At 58.6% G+C, this 17,995-nt stretch overlaps 1 protein-coding gene across 1 annotated transcript in view; it reads left to right on the top strand.

Annotated features, from left to right (window-relative positions):
- The window catches only part of EEFSEC (eukaryotic elongation factor, selenocysteine-tRNA specific), a 112,079-nt gene that overhangs the window by 39,871 nt on the left and 54,213 nt on the right, over positions 1-17,995 (top strand). The window contains 4 exon segments of the mRNA XM_045534734.1: positions 4,023-4,230; positions 10,170-10,209; positions 10,211-10,267; positions 12,310-12,474. Coding sequence (XP_045390690.1) covers positions 4,023-4,230; positions 10,170-10,209; positions 10,211-10,267; positions 12,310-12,474 — 470 coding nt within the window.

Raw genomic sequence — 17,995 nt, 5'->3', positions numbered from 1 at the left:
TGCCAAAATCCCATATTTTGCATAAAGATCCTGAGCAAAAAGTTAAAAAAGCTGGTGGTGGCGGGGGGGAAGGGGGACGGGGGGACGTTAGTTTTCCTACTCACTGCATGAAATAGACAATATTTCCTGCAACAGGACATACGAACCTCAAAGAATTTAAAATAAAACATTCATTTTATTATTTTTTTTTTTTTTAAAAAAAGAAGGAAAACCAGCAAAAAAAAAAAAAAAAAAAAACCCCACGAAAAGTAGAATAGTCAGTCTTTTTATCCTAAGTCCAGATGCAATTGATTAAAACCTTCAAGCCCGGCCTCCGCACACCCGGTTTATTAATTGAAGAATTTCCTCTTCCCCAGAATGGGAAGGTCACATTAAAACCGAGCTTGCCCTGAGTGCTGGTGACACTTGAGAACCGACCAGGTTCCACAATCCGATTTTCTCTTCGGTGCTAGAGGAAATCCTAAAATGGTGAAAAAATAAAAAATAAAAAATAAAAAAAGACAACGGTGTGGGGTGGGGGGAGAGAGAGCAGAGACCATACATTTTTAAGGGGAAGGTTTCTTGCGTTTCCTTGCAAAGCATGAAATCAAATTACGGCGCCTGGCCCGGCATTATTTTATTTCTACATTTCAAATTCCCTTTTCTGCCCCTTTTCACTTGCTCTCGAGCAGGGATCGTGCTATTGTGCAAAGTCAGCTAAAAACATCCCCCCCCCCCCCGCCGCGGTAGCTGAAAGAAGGAAAAAGGCGAGACGGCCCGGTGGCATCGGGAGCCCCCGTGGCCCCCCGCAGACCCGGCGTGTCTGCTTCCATCTGGACTGGAGGCGACAGGGACACTCCTTCTGTCCTCTCTGTCCTGTTGAGAGCTTGGAAACTTCTGCTGTCCGTGTGTCCCTGTGCATGATGCTGCCTCCACCCCTTCTCTTTTGTTTTTTTTGAGACAGAGTCCCCCTCTGTCGCCCGGGCTAGAGTGCCGTGGTGTCAGCCTCGCTCACAGCAACCTCAGACTCCCGGGCTCAAGCGATCCTCCTGCCTCAGCCTCCCGAGTAGCTGGGACTACAGGCATGCGCCACCACGCCCGGCTCATTTTTCTTATTTTTTGTAGAGACGGGGTCTTGCTATATTGCCCAGGCTGGTCTGGAACTCTTGGCTTTAAAAGATCCTCCTGCCTCGGCCTCCCGAGTAGCTGGGACGACAGGCATGCGCCACCACGCCCGGCTAATTTTTTCTATATATATTTTTAGTTGTCCATATAATTTCTATTTTTGGTAGAGATAGGGTCTTGCTACATTGCCCAGGCTGGTCTCGAACTCCCGACCTTGAGCGATCCTCCCGCCTCGGCCTCCCAGAGTGCTGGGGTGACAGGCGTGAGCCACCGCGCCCGGCCAAGAATTTCATTTATTTATTTTTCCTCCCCGATTTCCTTCCTACGCTACGGTTTTATATCGTTGATGAAATGTACATACATTGGTATTGGATATTTAAAAAGCCACCTGTTAAAAACACATTTTTTTCTTCCTTTATTTTAAATTGAAGATTATTTCCCCTCGAAAACACATTTTTTTCCTTGATTTTAAATTTAAGATCATTTCCCCTCAATTTATTTATTTGATTATTTAATGATATCCCCTTAATGTAAAAAAAAAAAAATCTGATTTTGAGGTTGCTCAGAGACGTTGAAAGTATCGCGTCTAGTTTCCCCGGCTGGAATGTTTCTTTCTGGCCATGTCTCTTTTCCTTCGGTCCCAGGAGGACAATTAAGTGTCACAGACAAGTGACACTCTGTTGAACGCTGCCCCCTTTGTACGTTTTCCGTTATTTTTTTTTATTTTTGAGATGATTAAGATGTAGCATCTACAGAATCGGAAATTGCAGTTGGTTTTTTTTTTGTTTGTTTTTTTTTTAAAGTCCCTGAGAAACTTCAACCCTGTCATTCCGCAAACCTGACAGGCTCAGCGCGGCCCGATGGATAGCTGCGATAGTCGGGGGGACACACAGAGGGTCGTTTGTGAGCCTGGCTTTGCCCTGTCCTGTGTTTGCCACCCACCCACCCGCCCGCTCGCCTGCGTCGTCCCCTCTGGTCTCAGAGCGGTTTTCTCCCCTGGGTCCGTGGGAACCGGGAGGGACAGTGCGCTCGATTCATTCTGTGCAAAGACGAGGGATTTCTGCACAAAAAGGCAGCTCGGGCCCCTCGTGTCACTTCCTGTCGTCTGATCAAAGCTGGCTGGAGGGACGAGGGGAACTGGGAGCCACTCTCAGGCCGCGGTCACTTCCATGGCTCTGACCCCGGTCCCCAGCTCCGGCCCCGGGTCCCCGGTGCAGCCGTGACCTCTGGTCTCCTTAGAAGTCCCTGGCGCTGTGTGTCCTGCAGAGGGTCCCCTCAAGAGCCCGGCCTTCTGGAGCGGAGCTGCGTGCACCCCGGAACAAAGGCGGCTTGTGGATGCCAGGCCAGGCTGCAGCGTGTGGGAGTCCCCCGTGCACTTAGCTCCCTGGGCCTGTCAATCAATGTCCCTTCCTGTCCCCGGAGTCCCAGCAGGCGTGAGACCGAGACTAGGGCTCGCAGCCTGGAATCCACCAGTCTGTCCGCCTCCAGCTAGCGGGGTCCCTCCAGGGTCCCCCCGGAGAGGTGCACGTACCAACAGGGAAGGGAATATTCTAGAAGAGGAGCAGATCCCTGGGGGCATCGAATGTTTGCTCGGTTCAGACCGGCTGGGATTGCCGAAGCTGCGCCCACGCCGAGCCCCGCGCTGTGCGTGCAGACCGAAGACCCCGTTTGTGGGTGGTGGCTGCGAGCTGTCGCTGTGGGTGGCATCGAGGAGCAGCGGCCGGGCTGGGTGACCGGGGGACAGCAGCAGCAGAAGCAAGAGCAAGACCGGGAAGCAGGGCAGGACTGGCACGGGGCCACCCGGGTCGTCGGAATTGGGTCGTCGGAATTACTTGTTTTGGGGGGAGGAGGACAGAGTCTGGCTCTGTTGCCCGGGCTAGAGTGCCGTGGCCTCAGCCTCGCTCACAGCAACCTCAGACTCCTGGGCTCCAGCGATCCTCCTGCCTCAGCCTCCCGAGTAGCTGGGAGCGTGTGCCAACATGCCCGGCTAATTTTTTCTATATATATTTTTAGTTGGCCAGATAATTTCTTTCTATTTTTAGTAGAGACGGGGTCTCGCTCTTGCTCAGGCTGGTCTCGAACTCCCGACCTCAAGCGATCCTCCCGCCTCGGCCTCCCCGAGTGCTGGGGTGACAGGTGTGAGCCACCGCGCCCGGCTGGGAGGAATTCTTCAGCCGTAGAGTCAGGAGTCCTGCTTTCTATTCGGTGTCACGTGGCTGTGTGATCTAGAATAAGTGACCCTGTGTCTCTCGGTCCCCTTTTCTTCCCCTGAAACACAAGGCTAAGGAGATGAGGTGACGTGCCCCGGTGCACACAGTGTGTCTACAGAAAGCAGAGTCCTCCCTCCTTCTTGCGTTCCCTCCGTCCCCAGCAGTGGGGGACACTGTCGGATGCATTCACAGAGCAATCTTCCTCTGCATTGCCCGTGACTGTCATTTGGTCCCGAAAACCCCTGGTGGGGCATTCTTGTGAGCTCAGAACGTAATCACCATTCATTTCACGGGAGAAAATCTTGCTCTATTTCACAACTCCCAAAATGACATCTCTTTGTTGTTATCGTCATCGTCCAAACGACTTCAAATCCTCTTAAAAATAAGGACGTGGTCGAATGGAATGGAGATGCTAGGATGGGTGCAGTAGACAGGCGTGGGTTTGGGAGTCACGTTGCTGTGTGTTAGCCACGAGGCCCCGGGCAACTCTCTGTATCGTCTCCCCAGCTCTCACGGTGGTTCTGAGGGTTCGATGACATCACGCAGGTCCCAGTGCCACGCACGGGGCCCGGAGCGAGAAGGCGGGTTGTCACCCGTTCGCTCCACGTTGCCCGTTTTTGCCCTAAGTAAAAAGTCACCCAGACTTTTCTGCAGGGCTCACCGCCCGCGTTTCCCCTTCCTGACCCGACTTGTCTGCTCCTGTCCCAGGGGCCCAGATCATCGATTTGATGTTGCTCGTCATCGACGTGACCAAAGGGATGCAGACGCAGTCGGCGGAGTGCCTGGTCATCGGGCAGATCGCCTGCCAGAAGCTGGTCGTGGTGCTGAACAAAACGGACCTGCTGGCCGAAGGCAAGCGACAGGCGGCCGTTGAGAAGATGACCAAGAAGATGCACAAGACCCTGGAGAGCACAAAGTAGGTCTGCTGGTCGCAGGGGCGTTCCTGTACCGCGGCGTAAACGTGCCGGCGGGCGGCCGGGCGCGGGGGCTCCCGCCTGTCACCCCAGCACTCGGGGAGGCCGAGGCGGGAGGATCGCTCGAGGTCAGGAGTTCGAGACCAGCCTTGGCAATGTAGCGAGACCCCGTCTCTGCTAAAAATAGAAAGAAATTAGTTGCACAACTAAAAGTATATAGAAAAAATGAGCCGGGCGTGGTGGCGCGTGCCTGTCGTCCCAGCTACTCGGGAGGCTGAGGCAGGAGGATCGCTGGAGCCCAAGAGTCTGAGGCTGCTGTGAGCGAGGCTGACGCCACGGCACTCTAGCCCGGGTGACAGAGCCAGACTCTGTCTCAAAAAAAAAAGAGAGAAAGGACTTTGGGTGGCGGTTTCTATATCAGAGGTTTGTCAGCTCGGGTGGGTGCACGGGCAGGTGGGTGGACAGGTGGACGGGCAGGTGGACGGACAGGTGGATGGACAGGTGGGTGGACAGGTGGGTGGGCAGGTGGATGGACAGGTGGATGGACAGCTGGGCGGGCAGGTGCATGGGCAGGTGGGTGGGCAGGTGGACGGGCAGGTGGACGGGCAGGTGCATGGGCAGGTGGACGGGCAGGTGGACGGGCAGGTGGACGGGCAGGTGCATGGGCAGGTGCATGGGCAGGTGGACGGGCAGGTGGACGGACAGGTGAACGGGCAGGTGGACGGGCAGGTGGATGGACAGGTGCATGGGCAGGTGCATGGGCAGGTGGACGGGCAGGTGGACGGGCAGGTGCATGGGCAGGTGGACGGGCAGGTGGGTGGGCAGGTAGACGGGCAGGTGGACGGGCAGGTGGATGGACAGGTAGATGGACAGGTGGATGGACAGGTGGATGGGCAGGTGGATGGACAGGTGGATGGGCAGGTGGATGGGCAGGTGGATGGGCAGGTAGACGGGCAGGTGGACGGGCAGGTGGACGGACAGGTAGATGGACAGGTTGATGGACAGGTGGATGGGCAGGTGCATGGGCAGGTGGATGGGCAGGTGGATGGGCAGGTGGATGGGCAGGTGGATGGACAGGTGGACGGGCAGGTGGACGGACAGGTGATGGGCAGGTAGATGGGCAGGTGGATGGGCAGGTGCATGGGCAGGTGGATGGGCAGGTAGATGGGCAGGTGGATGGACAGGTGATGGGCAGGTTGATGGACAGGTGGATGGGTGTCGTGGGCTGGAGCCCAGGCCGGGAAGCAGCGGCTCACACGGGACCTTCGTAGCAGCTCGTGCCAAGGAGTTTCCAGTTGTGTCGTGTGGGAAGGAGGAAGCCACTGGAGAATTTTGTGTAGGGGAGTCTCGGAATGACATTTCCGATCAGGAGGTGACCGGCGGCAGGTGGAAGGCTGCCCTGGCCTCCAGGAGGTGCCGGGGGGGCAGCAGGGAGGAGGAGGAGGAGGGGGAGGGGTAACGGTGACAGAGGCCACGGGACTTTGTCACAGGGGGAGAAGGTGCATCTCTGAGTCGAGGCCCGGCCTGCAGGGAGGAGGTGACCCGGGCCGATCTCTGGCAGGGGAATCCCGGGCTTTGTCCACAGGGGACAGGAAGGTGGCAGCGCCACCGGGCAGGTGGGACAGCAGGACGCATGGGGCACGATGGCACAGAAAGCCACCTGGCCACCCCCAGTGGCCCCAGGAATGACTCCTTCTGCCACGGTCGAGAACACGAGAAAGTGTCCCTGTTGGGCACACGGCATCGTGTCATCAATTTCTGCCTTCCTCTCCGGGCCGGTCCCTTTTGATCACCGCTGAATGGCGGTCACTGGGAGACAGGGACGGTCCCTCTGTGCTATGCGGCCCCAGAGACAATATCCTGCGACTTCCAGCTCTCGGTCCCCTGCCAGTGGAGAACGTTTTTGTTTCCCCGTCAGAAAGATGGATCTGCCTTGTCATTGACGGTTTTTTTTTTTGTCCCCCCCCCAGATCCAACACCTGCGGGTCCCCCCGCTCCGAATCCTCAAAGTTGCTTAAATGGCAGCTCCGGCCCCGCGATCGGGCCACACGTGTCATAAAAGGATTTCTGCAGCTCTGCCTTTTGTTTAGGCAAATTCATCAATCCGATAAAATCGACACGCTCCGATAAGTGCTGCATGAGAGTTCAGACTTCTGTTACTCCCGGCAGAAGTGGGTATGACACTGGGGGCAAAAAAAAAAGGAAGATAAAAAAAAATTATATCTTCTTTTTAGGGAGTTATTTGATCTCTCCTGCCGTTTTTATTTACTTGTCACAAAAGGGGAAGAGAACAAGGTCCTTTGGACTCCAGCGGGAAAACCCAATGCAACGTCAGGATCGTTGGTTGTATGAGGGGGACATTCTAGAAGGGACTCAGGGCACTTTTAAGGGCAAATGAATAGTAATAATTTTTTTTTTTTTTTTTTTGAGACAGAGTCTGGCTCTGTCGCCCGGGCTAGAGTGCCGTGGCGTCAGCCTCGCTCACAGCAGCCTCAGACTCCTGGGCTCCAGCGATCCTCCTGCCTCAGCCTCCCGAGTAGCTGGGACGACAGGCACGCGCCACCACGCCCGGCTCATTTTTTCTATATATATTTTTTAATTGTCCGGCTAATTTCTTTCTATTTTTAGTAGAGACGGGGTCTCGCTCTTGCCCAGGCTGGTCTCGAACTCCTGACCTCGAGCGATCCTCCCGCCTCGGCCTCCCAGAGTGCTGGGGTGACAGGCGTGAGCCACCGCGCCCGGCCTGATAATTTTCATTAATCGAATTTAAGGAAGATGCTCATTTGCATGTTTCAGTTATTATTTCCGTTTTATTAGTGGAAGGTCAGACTATGGACTTTCTCACACATCCAGAGGGGTTTGTCCCTCTGGGGGCCTTGGAAGCCCCCTGTCCCCTTGCCCGGCACCCAGAGAGCTGGTGGACAAGGGACACGGACTGTCACCCCGAGGGCTTGTGATCCCCGAGCCTGCGGCCAGGCCGGGCTGAGTGAGCTCGTCACCGGTTACCTCCACACAGCAAAGAACAGCTCTAGGTCATCTTAAGCGATTATTTCCCGTTCTTATGGCCCCTGATTAAGTAAGTCCTTTGTCACCGCCTGTCCCAACGCAAGGAAACTTTCTAGCTTGACCGTGGAGAAAAATAAGGCTTGATACGTGTTTGCTGATGTGAAGGCTACTGTTCCAAACCGAAAACTGACTTCGTCGTTGTGCATGTGTCTTTTATATGGATTATAAATTATATATTTTTTCCTTCCATCCGTCCTTCCTTCCGTCCGTCCGTCCTTCCTTCCTTCTTTCCCTCCTTCCTTCCTTCCCTCCCTCCCTCCCTCCTTCCTTCCTTCCTTCCTTCCTTCCTTCCTTCCCCCACGTGCACACTCCACATGTCTACGCCTGGCAAGCGCTAGGTCCCACCGTGGCTGCGGGGGACCCTGGAGGTGGCAGTGGGGTGACAGGGCAGGATCAGCCCGTGCACTCTGCTCAGCTCCTGCCTGCTCTGCAGAGCCCTGGGGCTGCCGTCTCTAGGCGGAGCCGCCTGTGCTTCTAGAACTTAGACGCCCGCCCAGGGGCTGCCGAGCTCCATTTCCCGGGGGGCTCCGCGGGGCTACCTCTCCCTTCTGCAGCCAGAAGCCACGATGTCCCCGTGCACGGCGCGTTCAGGACATCGGGAATCCCAGCTGCCCCCCGCACCTGGGACAAGGCCCAGACACCCAGCCCAGCGGGCCTTCGTGTTTTGTTATGATACGTCGTCGCCCAAAAGGATTTGGGTAAAAATAATTGAATTTCCGAAAGCTTTATGGTTAATCGCTGGAATTCCCTGCACTCGTTCCTACCCGTCTCGGTCCCTCGGAGCCTCCGGCTCAAGGTGCGGAAGCTGAGCCGCTGCCTGTGCTGCTTCCTGGCTCCCGGCCGGGTTCTGGCTTGGGGACCACTGTGACCGGAGTCTTGTCTTCCCACCGAGAGTGGATTTGCCTCTGACCCTGGGTCAGCGCCCCAGTCCCCCTACCCCATTTCCCTGGGAGCCCTTTGCTTACTGAGCCCCCTCCACGGAGCCTGGCACCGACGAGCTGCTCAGTAGGTGCCCCCCGGGCGTGGAGGGGACGGACACAGAGGTGACATCGTGAGCATCGCTGCTCAGAGTGACGAGTGTGCAGCACGGGGCAGGCAGCCGGGTCTCGGGCTGGGCTGGGACGTAGCAGACAGCAACAAGGCACTGCAGAAAGTTAATCCTTTTCCAGTTATCTTTGAATCTTTTATTAAATGCAGAAAAATAGCTCAGACTGGTGCAATAGCGTCTTGCAGGGTCTCCCTCGTGTGCAGCGACTTCGGCAGGTAACAGTATCCAGCGAGAATCTGGCAGCTTTGTTTCCTTTGTGTTTATTTTCGTAGCCGCAGTACTGGAAGATTCCTCGTCCCCTGAGATCGGACTGTGTGGCTGGTTAAGCAAAAATGTCCCTTAAAGCAGAGAATCATTAAAAAAAAAAAAAAAAAAAAAAAAACCTTTTTTTTTTTTTCATGTTCGTACCTTGAACACGGTTTTTTGTTGTTTTTTTTTTTTTTTTGAGACAGACTCTCGCTCTGTCACCCGGGCTAGAGTGCTGTGGTGTCAGCCTCGCTCACAGCAGCCTCAGCCTCCCGGGCTCTAGCGATCCTCCTGCCTCAGCCTCCCGATTCGCTGGGACCGCAGGCATGCGCCACCACGCCCGGCTCATTTTTTCTATATTTTTTTAGTTGTCCAGCTAATTTCTTTCTATTTTTACTAGAGACGGGGTCTCGCTCTTGCTCAGGCTGGTCTCGAACTCCTGACCTCGAGCGATCCTCCCGCCTCGGCCTCCCAGAGTACTGGGGTGACAGGCGTGAGCCACCGCGCCCGGCCTCCTTTAGTTTTTTAGACACGATTTGCTGTATTTATTTATTTTTTTTTAACATACTTAAAACAGCTGCTTCAAAGTCTTTGCTGAACGAGGCTTCCTCGGGAACAGTTTCTGTGAATTCTTTCTCTGGCTGTGGGTGGACTGTACCCTTTTTTCTTTGCACGTATTGCAAATTTTTGTTGCAAACTGGACGTTTAGAATCGAATCATGTGACACTTCTGGGGTCCCAGCCCACCCCACCCACGCACCCACACAGTGTATTACAGTTTGGTGACTTTTCTGAACTGATTCTGTACAGTCTATATTGTCACTTGTGACCATTGAGGTTTAAGCTCAGTTCGCTTAATGGTTGGACAGAGATTTCCCTAAATGCCTGGAACCAGTAAGTCTTCCAGCCTTTGCCCAAAGACTCTATGTGCGCGTTGGGCCGTACTTTCTATTTTTTTGTTTTTGAGACAGGGTCTCACTCTGTCGCCCGGGCCAGAGTGCCGTGGCGTCAGCCTCGCTCACAGCAGCCTCAACCTCCTGGGCTCAAGCGACCCTCCTGCCTCAGCCTCCCGAGTCGCTGGGACGACAGGCAGGCGCCACCACGCCCGGCTCCTTTTTTCCTATATATATTTTTAGCTGTCCAGCTAATTTCTTTCTATTTTTAGCAGAGATGGGGTCTCGCTACATTGCCCAGCCTGGCCTCGAACTCCTGACCTCGAGCGATCCTCCCGCCTCGGCCTCCCAGAGTGCTGGGGTGACAGGCGTGAGCCACCGTGCCCGGCCCTAGGATTTCTTAAGTCTCCCCAGGAGCCTGATTTGCTTCAAGGGGCTCTTTTGATTCCGAGGCCTGGGGGCCGGGTCGCTGCTGTCTTCTCAGCCCCTGAAGGTGGAATTAAAACCGAGCAGAGCCCGCGTTGATGTCCGATGCAAAACAGTTTCCTTTCCGGCCACCGTGTTGTCAGCTGCCACACGGGAGCCCGGTGGTGCTGTCCTCCCGGGCACGGCTGAAGGGTGCAGGGACAGGCTTACTGTCCCCGCCCGCCACCCCTGCAGCGGTGACGGGGCTCGCTTTTCCGTTGCAGGTTCCGGGGTGCACCCATCATACCCGTGGCGGCCAAGCCGGGGGGGGCCTGAGGCCCCCGAAACCGAAGCCCCTCAGGGCATCCCGGAGCTCATCGAGGTACAGTTGTTGGCTTGGGCCCCAGCCCCGCCCGGGCGGGTCCCCTGCGTCCCCCTGTCCCCCGAGGGAGGAGCAAAGGCAGCCCCGGCAGGAGGACTCTGAGTCGGTGACATTAATGTCCCTGCTCGGTCTCAGCTCAACGCCCCACCTCCCCTCCAAAACGGAAGCCCAGTCTGGGACCCCTCAGGCCACTTAGGTCCAGGGGACACGCGCTCACATTCCAGCCCGAGGCTCTGCGGGAACTGTCACAGCCCTGCTGTCTCGCACCTGCACTTAGAGGAAGCAGCTCGGGGCGCTGGGGACTCCCGGGGCCATGCTGTCTGTCCCAGTGCTCCAGGCTGTGCCCTTCCTCCAGTGTGCCCGTCCCCGGGCTGGGGGACGGCGCGGTGGCGTGGGGTGAACCTCAGACCCAGCAGTGTGAGCCGTGTGACTTCTGTCCCCGGGGCCCCCACCCAAGAGGTGGTGGCTTTGAAGCCGAGAGACAGAGGCCAGGCTGTCCCTCCAGGCTGGCTCGGGGACAGCGGGCAGAGGAGGGAGCCTGGCAGTTACTGGGAAGGGCTGTGCGTGGGGGTGGTGGCACTGAGGGACATGGCAGAGCATGGGGACCTCGCTCTGCGGAGCACTCAGAGCAGCTCAGTGGGCGGCGAAGCCCAGGACACGGGCTCTGGGGTTGGGCTGCGGCCCCAGCCCTGGTCCCACTGTCACTCTCTCTGTCCCCGTGCAAACGATCTGCTCTCTTTCGCTTCGGTTCCCTGCCCTGGAAGACGGTAGAACTTTCCTTACAGAGTCGCGAGGGTTAAACGAGTTCCTTTGTATGTGGCTTCTCAGAACCGTGCCACGTGCCCTTTTTTTTTCTTTTTTTTTTTTTTTTTTTGAGACAGAGTCTCGCTCTGTCACCCGGGCTAGAGTGCCGTGGCGTCAGCCTCGCTCACAGCAGCCTCAGCCTCCTGGGCTCAAGCGATCCTCCTGCCTCAGCCTCCCGAGTAGCTGGGACCACAGGCATGCGCCACCACGCCCGGCTCATTTTTTCTGTAAATATATATTTTTTTAGCTGTCCAGATCATTTCTTTCTATTTTTAGTAGAGACGGGGTCTTGCTACATTGCCCAGTCTGGTCTTGAACTCCTGACCTCGAGCGATCCTCCCGCCTCGGCCTCCCAGAGTGCTGGGGTGACAGGCGTGAGCCCCCGCGCCCGGCCGAGGACGGCGGTCTCGATTTTCGTTGGTTTGTCAGTGATCAGCTCTGACGACATCTCAGAGCACGTGGCTGGCCCAGGGGAGAACCGGCGGGTTGAGGTCGAAGCCCGTGGAAGGCGTCAGCCACCGCGGGATGACAGAGCCTCGGCCTTTGAGGGCAGCCCTGGGCCTCTCGGGGACATCAGGGTGGCCTCCGTCTCTCCTGGGGCTCGGGGACATATGTGGTGGCCGGGTCGTCCTGGCAGGGAAGACGGGCTCCCTGTCATTGTTCACGCCTGTTGTCCCGAGACCGAACACAGGCGGCTGCCCCTGGGGACAGGCCTCAGAGGAAGGTCTTTGCCGAGGCCGTGTCGCCAGGGGACGCTGAGCTGGCTGGTGGCATCCGCGGTCTGCCAGCAGCTGCCCCGGCCCAAGTGGGGAGTGGCAGGAAGCGGAGCCCTCAGGGGCCCCTGGGGGACGATGATGACAGATCTTGCACCCTGCAGACGACAGGGGCTGGGAGAGCCCCCGAGGCCGGGCAGCACTGGGACAGTGTCATTTAGTGGCTGCCCTGGCCCTGCCCCGGAGTGGAGGGGGGCCCGGTGGGGGTGGGCCTGGGGGCCAGGCCTCCAGGGAGACTGTCACAGCAGTCCCAGGCGGGGAGGGGACAGAGGAGGCTTCCCCGCTTCCGTGGAAGCGACAGAAGCTTCCAGGGCAGTCGGGGAATCAGTTTCTGATCTCCCGGGAGGAGAGAGGTGTTTCAACCGGGTCCTCTGTTGGTGGCCTTGGGGGACCGCTGCTCGGCCGCCGAACCCTCTGTCCCCGGCCTGTCCCAGACAGCCTGTGGCCCCGGCTTCTCTCTTCCAGCTCCTGGCGTCCGAGATCCCCGTCCCGGCGAGGGACCCCTCGGGCCCCTTCCTCATGTCCGTGGACCACTGCTTCTCCATCAAGGGTCAGGGGACAGTGATGACGGGGACCATCCTGTCGGGCTCCATCAGCCTCGGTGACAGCGTGGAGATCCCTGCCCTCAAGGTCAGTGTGTCCCCCTCCGGGGGCTGCCTTCCGGCCTCTCTCGCCGGCGGCAAAGGAGGGGACGGTCCCTCGACCTCAACCGCTGACCCCGCGTGTGTGTGTGGGCAGGGCCCGTCGTGGGTGACTCCTGTCCCCTCCCTGCGTCTGTGTCCTGAAACTGCCACCTCTGGCTGCCCCGCCCCGCTTGCACAGATTCTAGAACGATCTCTCGCCCTGATGCTCATAATGACGCCTGTGTATCGGTGGCCAGGGACGTGCCACGCTGGGGTGGCCCCAAGGTGCCCTTGTTTATAGAGCAAGGCACCGAGGCTCCAGAGGGTGACTGACACGGGCTCGGGATGGGGCTGCCGGTCGGCCCGGGAGGGTGCCCGAGCGCGAGCCCGTCTTTCTGGAACATTCTCTCCATGTCAGGGTGGCGAGTCGCACGTGGATACAAAACCTTCAGTCCTTTACGATCGTGGACGAGTCCCCGTCCCCAATCCTCCCCTCCAGCTTGGGCTTCGTCTCAGCCCCGGTGGCCTTGGGGGTGACGAGGGTGGGGGCGCCTGTTCGCACCCAGAGAGGCTTCACGCCCTGGTGACAGGATAAGGACGGTGGCTTGCTGGTGGCCGGCTGGGCGGGTGGCCTTTCCTTCCCGTAACTCCTCTCCGACAAGCGCGGGGACTGACGCTCGGGGACCTCAGGCAAGTGGGCAGCAAAGCCGGGATTTGAATCACTCGTCGAGCCCCAAAGCCCGGGCTCTGGCCGTGTCCCCCCCGGGGTGGGACAGACTGCAGAGCAGCTTGGTGGCCCGAGCTTCACAATTCCTGACCTCCTCTCCCCCGTGCCTTCCGCTAGCCACGATCGGTGGTTGGTATCTGGCGGGTTCCAGGGCATCGCAGGCCACCCGGCCCTGTCCCCAAACACAGTGACATCCTGGTCACATCACAGTAATAGACCCGGACACCTCTGACCACTTGAACCCCCGCGGCGGTGGCAGGGCGCAGCCACTGCAAATAAACAATCCGCGTCCCCTCCCGGCCCCGGGCCGGGCTGTGGCCCTGCCGTCCCCCGGGGTCCCCTGTTCCTGCCGCCGTCCACGTCTGTCCCCAGCTGGGGCCAATTAGCTGAGCAAGGAAAGGTCGGGGGACAGGTTTGAAGGAGCAAAAAAAAAATCTCATTTTGACCCCAGCGTGGTTTAAACACCAAATAATCCTGAGGTTGGCCAACCTCATGCGCGGGGTTTGTTTTGTCTTTGAGACAGAGTCTGGCTCTGTCGCCCGGGCTAGAGTGCCGTGGCGTCAGCCTCGCTCACAGCAGCCTCAGCCTCCTGTGCTCAAGCGATCCTCCTGCCTCAGCCTCCCGAGTAGCTGGGACTACACGCATGTGCCACCACGCCCGGCTAATTTTTTTTTTTCTTTTTTGTAGAGATGGGGTCTTGCTATGTTGCCCAGGCTGGCCTCAGACTCCTGGGCTCCAGCGATCCTCCTGCCTCAGCCTCCCAAGTAGCTGGGACTACAGGCAGGCGCCACCACGCCCGGCTCATTTTTCTATATATATTTTTAGCTGTCCAGCTAATTTCTTTCTATTTTTAGTAGAGACGGGGTCTCGCTCTTGCTCAGGCTGGTCTCGAACTCCTGACCTCGAGCGATCCTCCCTCCTCGGCCTCCCAGAGTGCCGGGGTGACAGGCGTGAGCCTCCGCACCTGGCAGACACTGAGAGTCTTGAATGACAAAGGGATGTGGCCATTGGGGGTGGGGGGAGAGCAGGGAGCGAGACAGGTGGGAGCCGGAGTCTGGCTTGACTGTATACAGCAAGTGCTCAGTGAGCCTTGCTTCCTTCCCCTGCCCTTCCGGAAACAGGGAGTGGCGATCCCTGTCCCCCAGCCTGTGTCCTGGCCCCTCTGTGTCCCCCCAGCCTGTCCTGAGTCCCCTCACCGCCCTGGCGTGACTCTGGGTGTCTCTGATGGGCCTTTTTCTGTTTTTGCAGTTTCGTTGTTGTTGTTGTTAAATGAAAGCTGAGCATTTCCTGAGTGAGCATCACGCCAACGTAACCGCTTGAACTGAATGTTTATAATTCTTTCTTTTAAGGAAAAAAAGAAAAAGAAAACAATAATAAAAACACTCCAAACATCGCTCTAATTGCTCACAGGCTTGAACTTGTCAGAATCCCAGGCGAAGGACAAGGGAGACGTCTTATTAAAATAAAGCCACTTGCCTGCCTTTGTTTGAAGTTTTGCTAACACGCTTCACGATAACATGTTCTTGTTTATAAATAAATTCCAGCCATTCAGAGTTTGGGGGTTTTTTTTGTTTTTCTTTGCTTTTCAGAAGTATTTAAATGAGATGGTTGTGGGCAAGGGTGTTTGACAGTCTGAGTTTGGCTTCGGCTTCGGCTTTGGCTTCGGCTTCGGCTTCGGCTTCGGCTTGGGTGCTGGGCCAGTCTGCAGGCCCACAGCTGCGGCTCCCTGTCCCTATCGGGTCGCAGGGCTGTGAGTGACAGTGTTTGTGAAGACGTCCACAATGAGTGTGCAGATGAGGACAAGCCCCCGACTTGTGTGTGTGGCATCTGCCTGCCACCCTTTGTCCCTGCCCACGAACACACATGCACCTTCCGCCTGAGCTGGGGCCTTCCGGGGACAGGTCCCTGCAGTTCCCCAAGAGCAGATGGTGGCCGGGCGCGGTGGCTCACGCCTGTCACCCTAGCACTCTGGGAGGCCGAGGCGGGAGGATCGCTCGAGGTCAGGAGGTCGAGACCAGCCTGGGCAAGAGCGAGACCCCGTCTCTACTAAAAATAGAAAGAAATTGGCTGAACAACTAAAAATATATAGGAAAAAAAATGAGCCGGGCGTGGTGGCGCATGCCTGTAGTCCCAGCTACTCGGGAGGCTGAGGCAGGAGGATCGCTGGAGCCCAGGAGGTTGAGGCTGCTGTGAGCGAGGCTGACGCCACGGCACTCTAGCCCGGGCGACAGAGCCAGACTCTGTCTCAAAAAAAAACACACAAAAAGCAGATAGCCAGGGAACCGGGCGAGGCCGAGGTCAGAGCAGTCTTCCCGGGTCTGAGCCTGAGAGGAAGAGGACTCACACTAGCGGAAGAGGAGCGAGCCGCGGGTCAGAGAACATTCTAGGCAAACGCAAAGACCCTGTGCTGGGAGATGGCTGGGTGAGTTCGAAGACCCTGCCAGGAAGGCATTTGGGCTGCAGCCCGGTGAGCAGACGTGGGCGAGGGTCTCTGGAGAGTTCCGTGGGACCAGGCTGTGCAGGGCCCGGGGACCCCGTTAGAGTTGAGTCTGTCTGTGTGATGCAGGTGGCCTTGAAGGGGGCAGTGGCGTGTGTGTGGCGTGTGTGTGGCGTGTGTGCATCTTCGTGTGTTTGAGGGAGAGACATGGTGTGGACGGGTTTGAAGGCAGCCAGGACCTCCCTGGGGACAGTCACAGTGGTCTGGGCAGATCGAGGTGGCTCTGAGCACTAATGGGCATGCACGTGGCCTTCAGGATGTTTAGGAGGTGGCATTAACAAGGCTTGGTGGCAGCCTCGGTACGGGACAGTGAGGGGACAGGCATGTCACCAAAGGTCCCCGCATCTCCGACTTGAGTGACAGGCCAAGTGGAAGCAGGCGTCCCAGAGAGATCTGGAAGCGCGGACGGATGGATGGACACAGACCCAGCAGCGTGGCCTGGGTTTCAGCAAGTCGGAGGGGTCTGGGGACGGCCACTCGCACAGGTCTGGGAGGCAGGTTGACTTCAGGGGCCGGGGCTTGGAGAAGGTCGGGGTAAGACGTGAGTTTGTGCATCGTTGGATCCAACCTCTGCAGCTGGGGATTCTGGCCAGAAAAGACGAGAAAAGTTAAGAAGCAAAATGCAAGCCGTTTGTCCGGGTTGCGTTTCTGGAATTTTAAGGTTCCCAGGCGAGTTCTGGCTTTGGAGCCGTCCTCGTTCTGCAAGGTGACGGTCGGGGTGGCCCCGGCTTTGGCATGTTAGGACGGGGGCGGGGGGTCTCTGGGGGCATCCCCCGGAGAAACGGCCCTCCCTTCGCCCGCACGGTGCCCGGGTCTGTCTGCAAAGCCTCTGGGTGACAGGACGGCCCCGGTCCCCCCCCCCCCCCGCACCGCCCCCCCAGCCTCCAGCGCTGCCGCCGCCGCCGCCGCGGAACCAACCGGGGTGACTGGGCGGAAGGTCAGGAGTTTAAGAGCTCGTTTGATTCGACAGCAGGGCCAGAGACGGGACGGGAGTGAGCTGGTTTTATGTGTGGATCCTGGTATTTTCTTTTGTGTCAGGGCGGAGAGCGGCGGGGCCGGGAGGGAAGGCGGGCCGCCAGCGGGAGCGTCGCCAGGCGGGGCGGCCGCTAATGCAAACCATACGGCGGGGCGGCCGCTGCTGCCCGGGCCCGGCCGGGGGCAGCCCGTGCTGCGGGCAGGGGTGCAGGGCAGGGGTGCAGGGATGCAGGGGAGGGGGCAGGGATGCAGGGTGCAGGGAGTGGGTGGGCAGGGGTGCAGGGGAGGGGGCAGGGATGCAGGGCAGGGGGTGGGTGGGCAGGGGTGCAGGGATGCAGGGCAGGGATGCAGGATGCAGGGCAGGGATGCAGGGGGCAGGGATGCAGGATGCAGGGCAGGGATGCAGGATGCAGGGCAGGGGTGCAGGGTGCAGGGGAGGGGGCAGGGATGCAGGGCAGGGGTGCAGGGTGCAGGGATGCAGGGCAGGGGTGCAGGGTGCAGGGATGCAGGGCAGGGATGTAGGGTGCAGGGATGCAGGGCAGGGGTGCAGGGATGCAGGGCAGGGGTGCAGGATGCAGGGTGCAGGGATGCAGGGCAGGGGTGCAGGGATGCAGGCCAGGGGTGCAGGGATGCAGGGTGCAGGGATGCAGGGCAGGGATGCAGGGCAGGGGTGCAGGGATGCAGGGCAGGGGTGCAGGGATGCAGGGCAGGGGTGCAGGATGCAGGGTGCAGGGATGCAGGGCAGGGGTGCAGGGATGCAGGGTGCAGGGATGCAGGGCAGGGGTGCAGGGTGCAGGGATGCAGGGCAGGGATGCAGGGTGCAGGGATGCAGGGCAGGGGTGCAGGGATGCAGGGCAGGGGTGCAGGATGCAGGGTGCAGGGATGCAGGGCAGAGGTGCAGGGGGCAGGGTGCAGGGATGCAGGGATGCAGGGCAGGGATGCAGGGATGCAGGGCAGGGGTGCAGGGGGCACAAATACGGGGGTAGGGTGCAGGCGGCAGGGATGCGGGGTGCAGGGGTGGGCGAGCAGGCAGCCTGGGCTGTGCCCTGCTTAACCCTTCAGGCACTGAGCCCACGGCCGGGCCTCGCTGCCTCCGCACGCTGCCATTCCGGCCGCGCATTTCCTGTCCTGGGTCCCCCGGGGTGCTTAGCAGCTCCCCTGGCTCTTACGCCTGAGATGCCAGCGGCCCTGTCCCCCCCCCCCCAAGTCTCGGTGACCGGCTGCTCCGAGTGCCCCTGGGGACGAAGGACCCCTGGGGCAGAACCAGTGGCCTCAGCTGCCCGGCCCTGCCCGGGACACGCCACGGCCGAGAGTGACGTTCTACCCACG

This window comes from Lemur catta, chromosome 21 (genome assembly GCF_020740605.2).
Source record: "Lemur catta isolate mLemCat1 chromosome 21, mLemCat1.pri, whole genome shotgun sequence".
Classification (NCBI taxonomy): domain Eukaryota; kingdom Metazoa; phylum Chordata; class Mammalia; order Primates; family Lemuridae; genus Lemur; species Lemur catta.
This window is presented reverse-complemented; position numbering and strand designations above follow the sequence as displayed.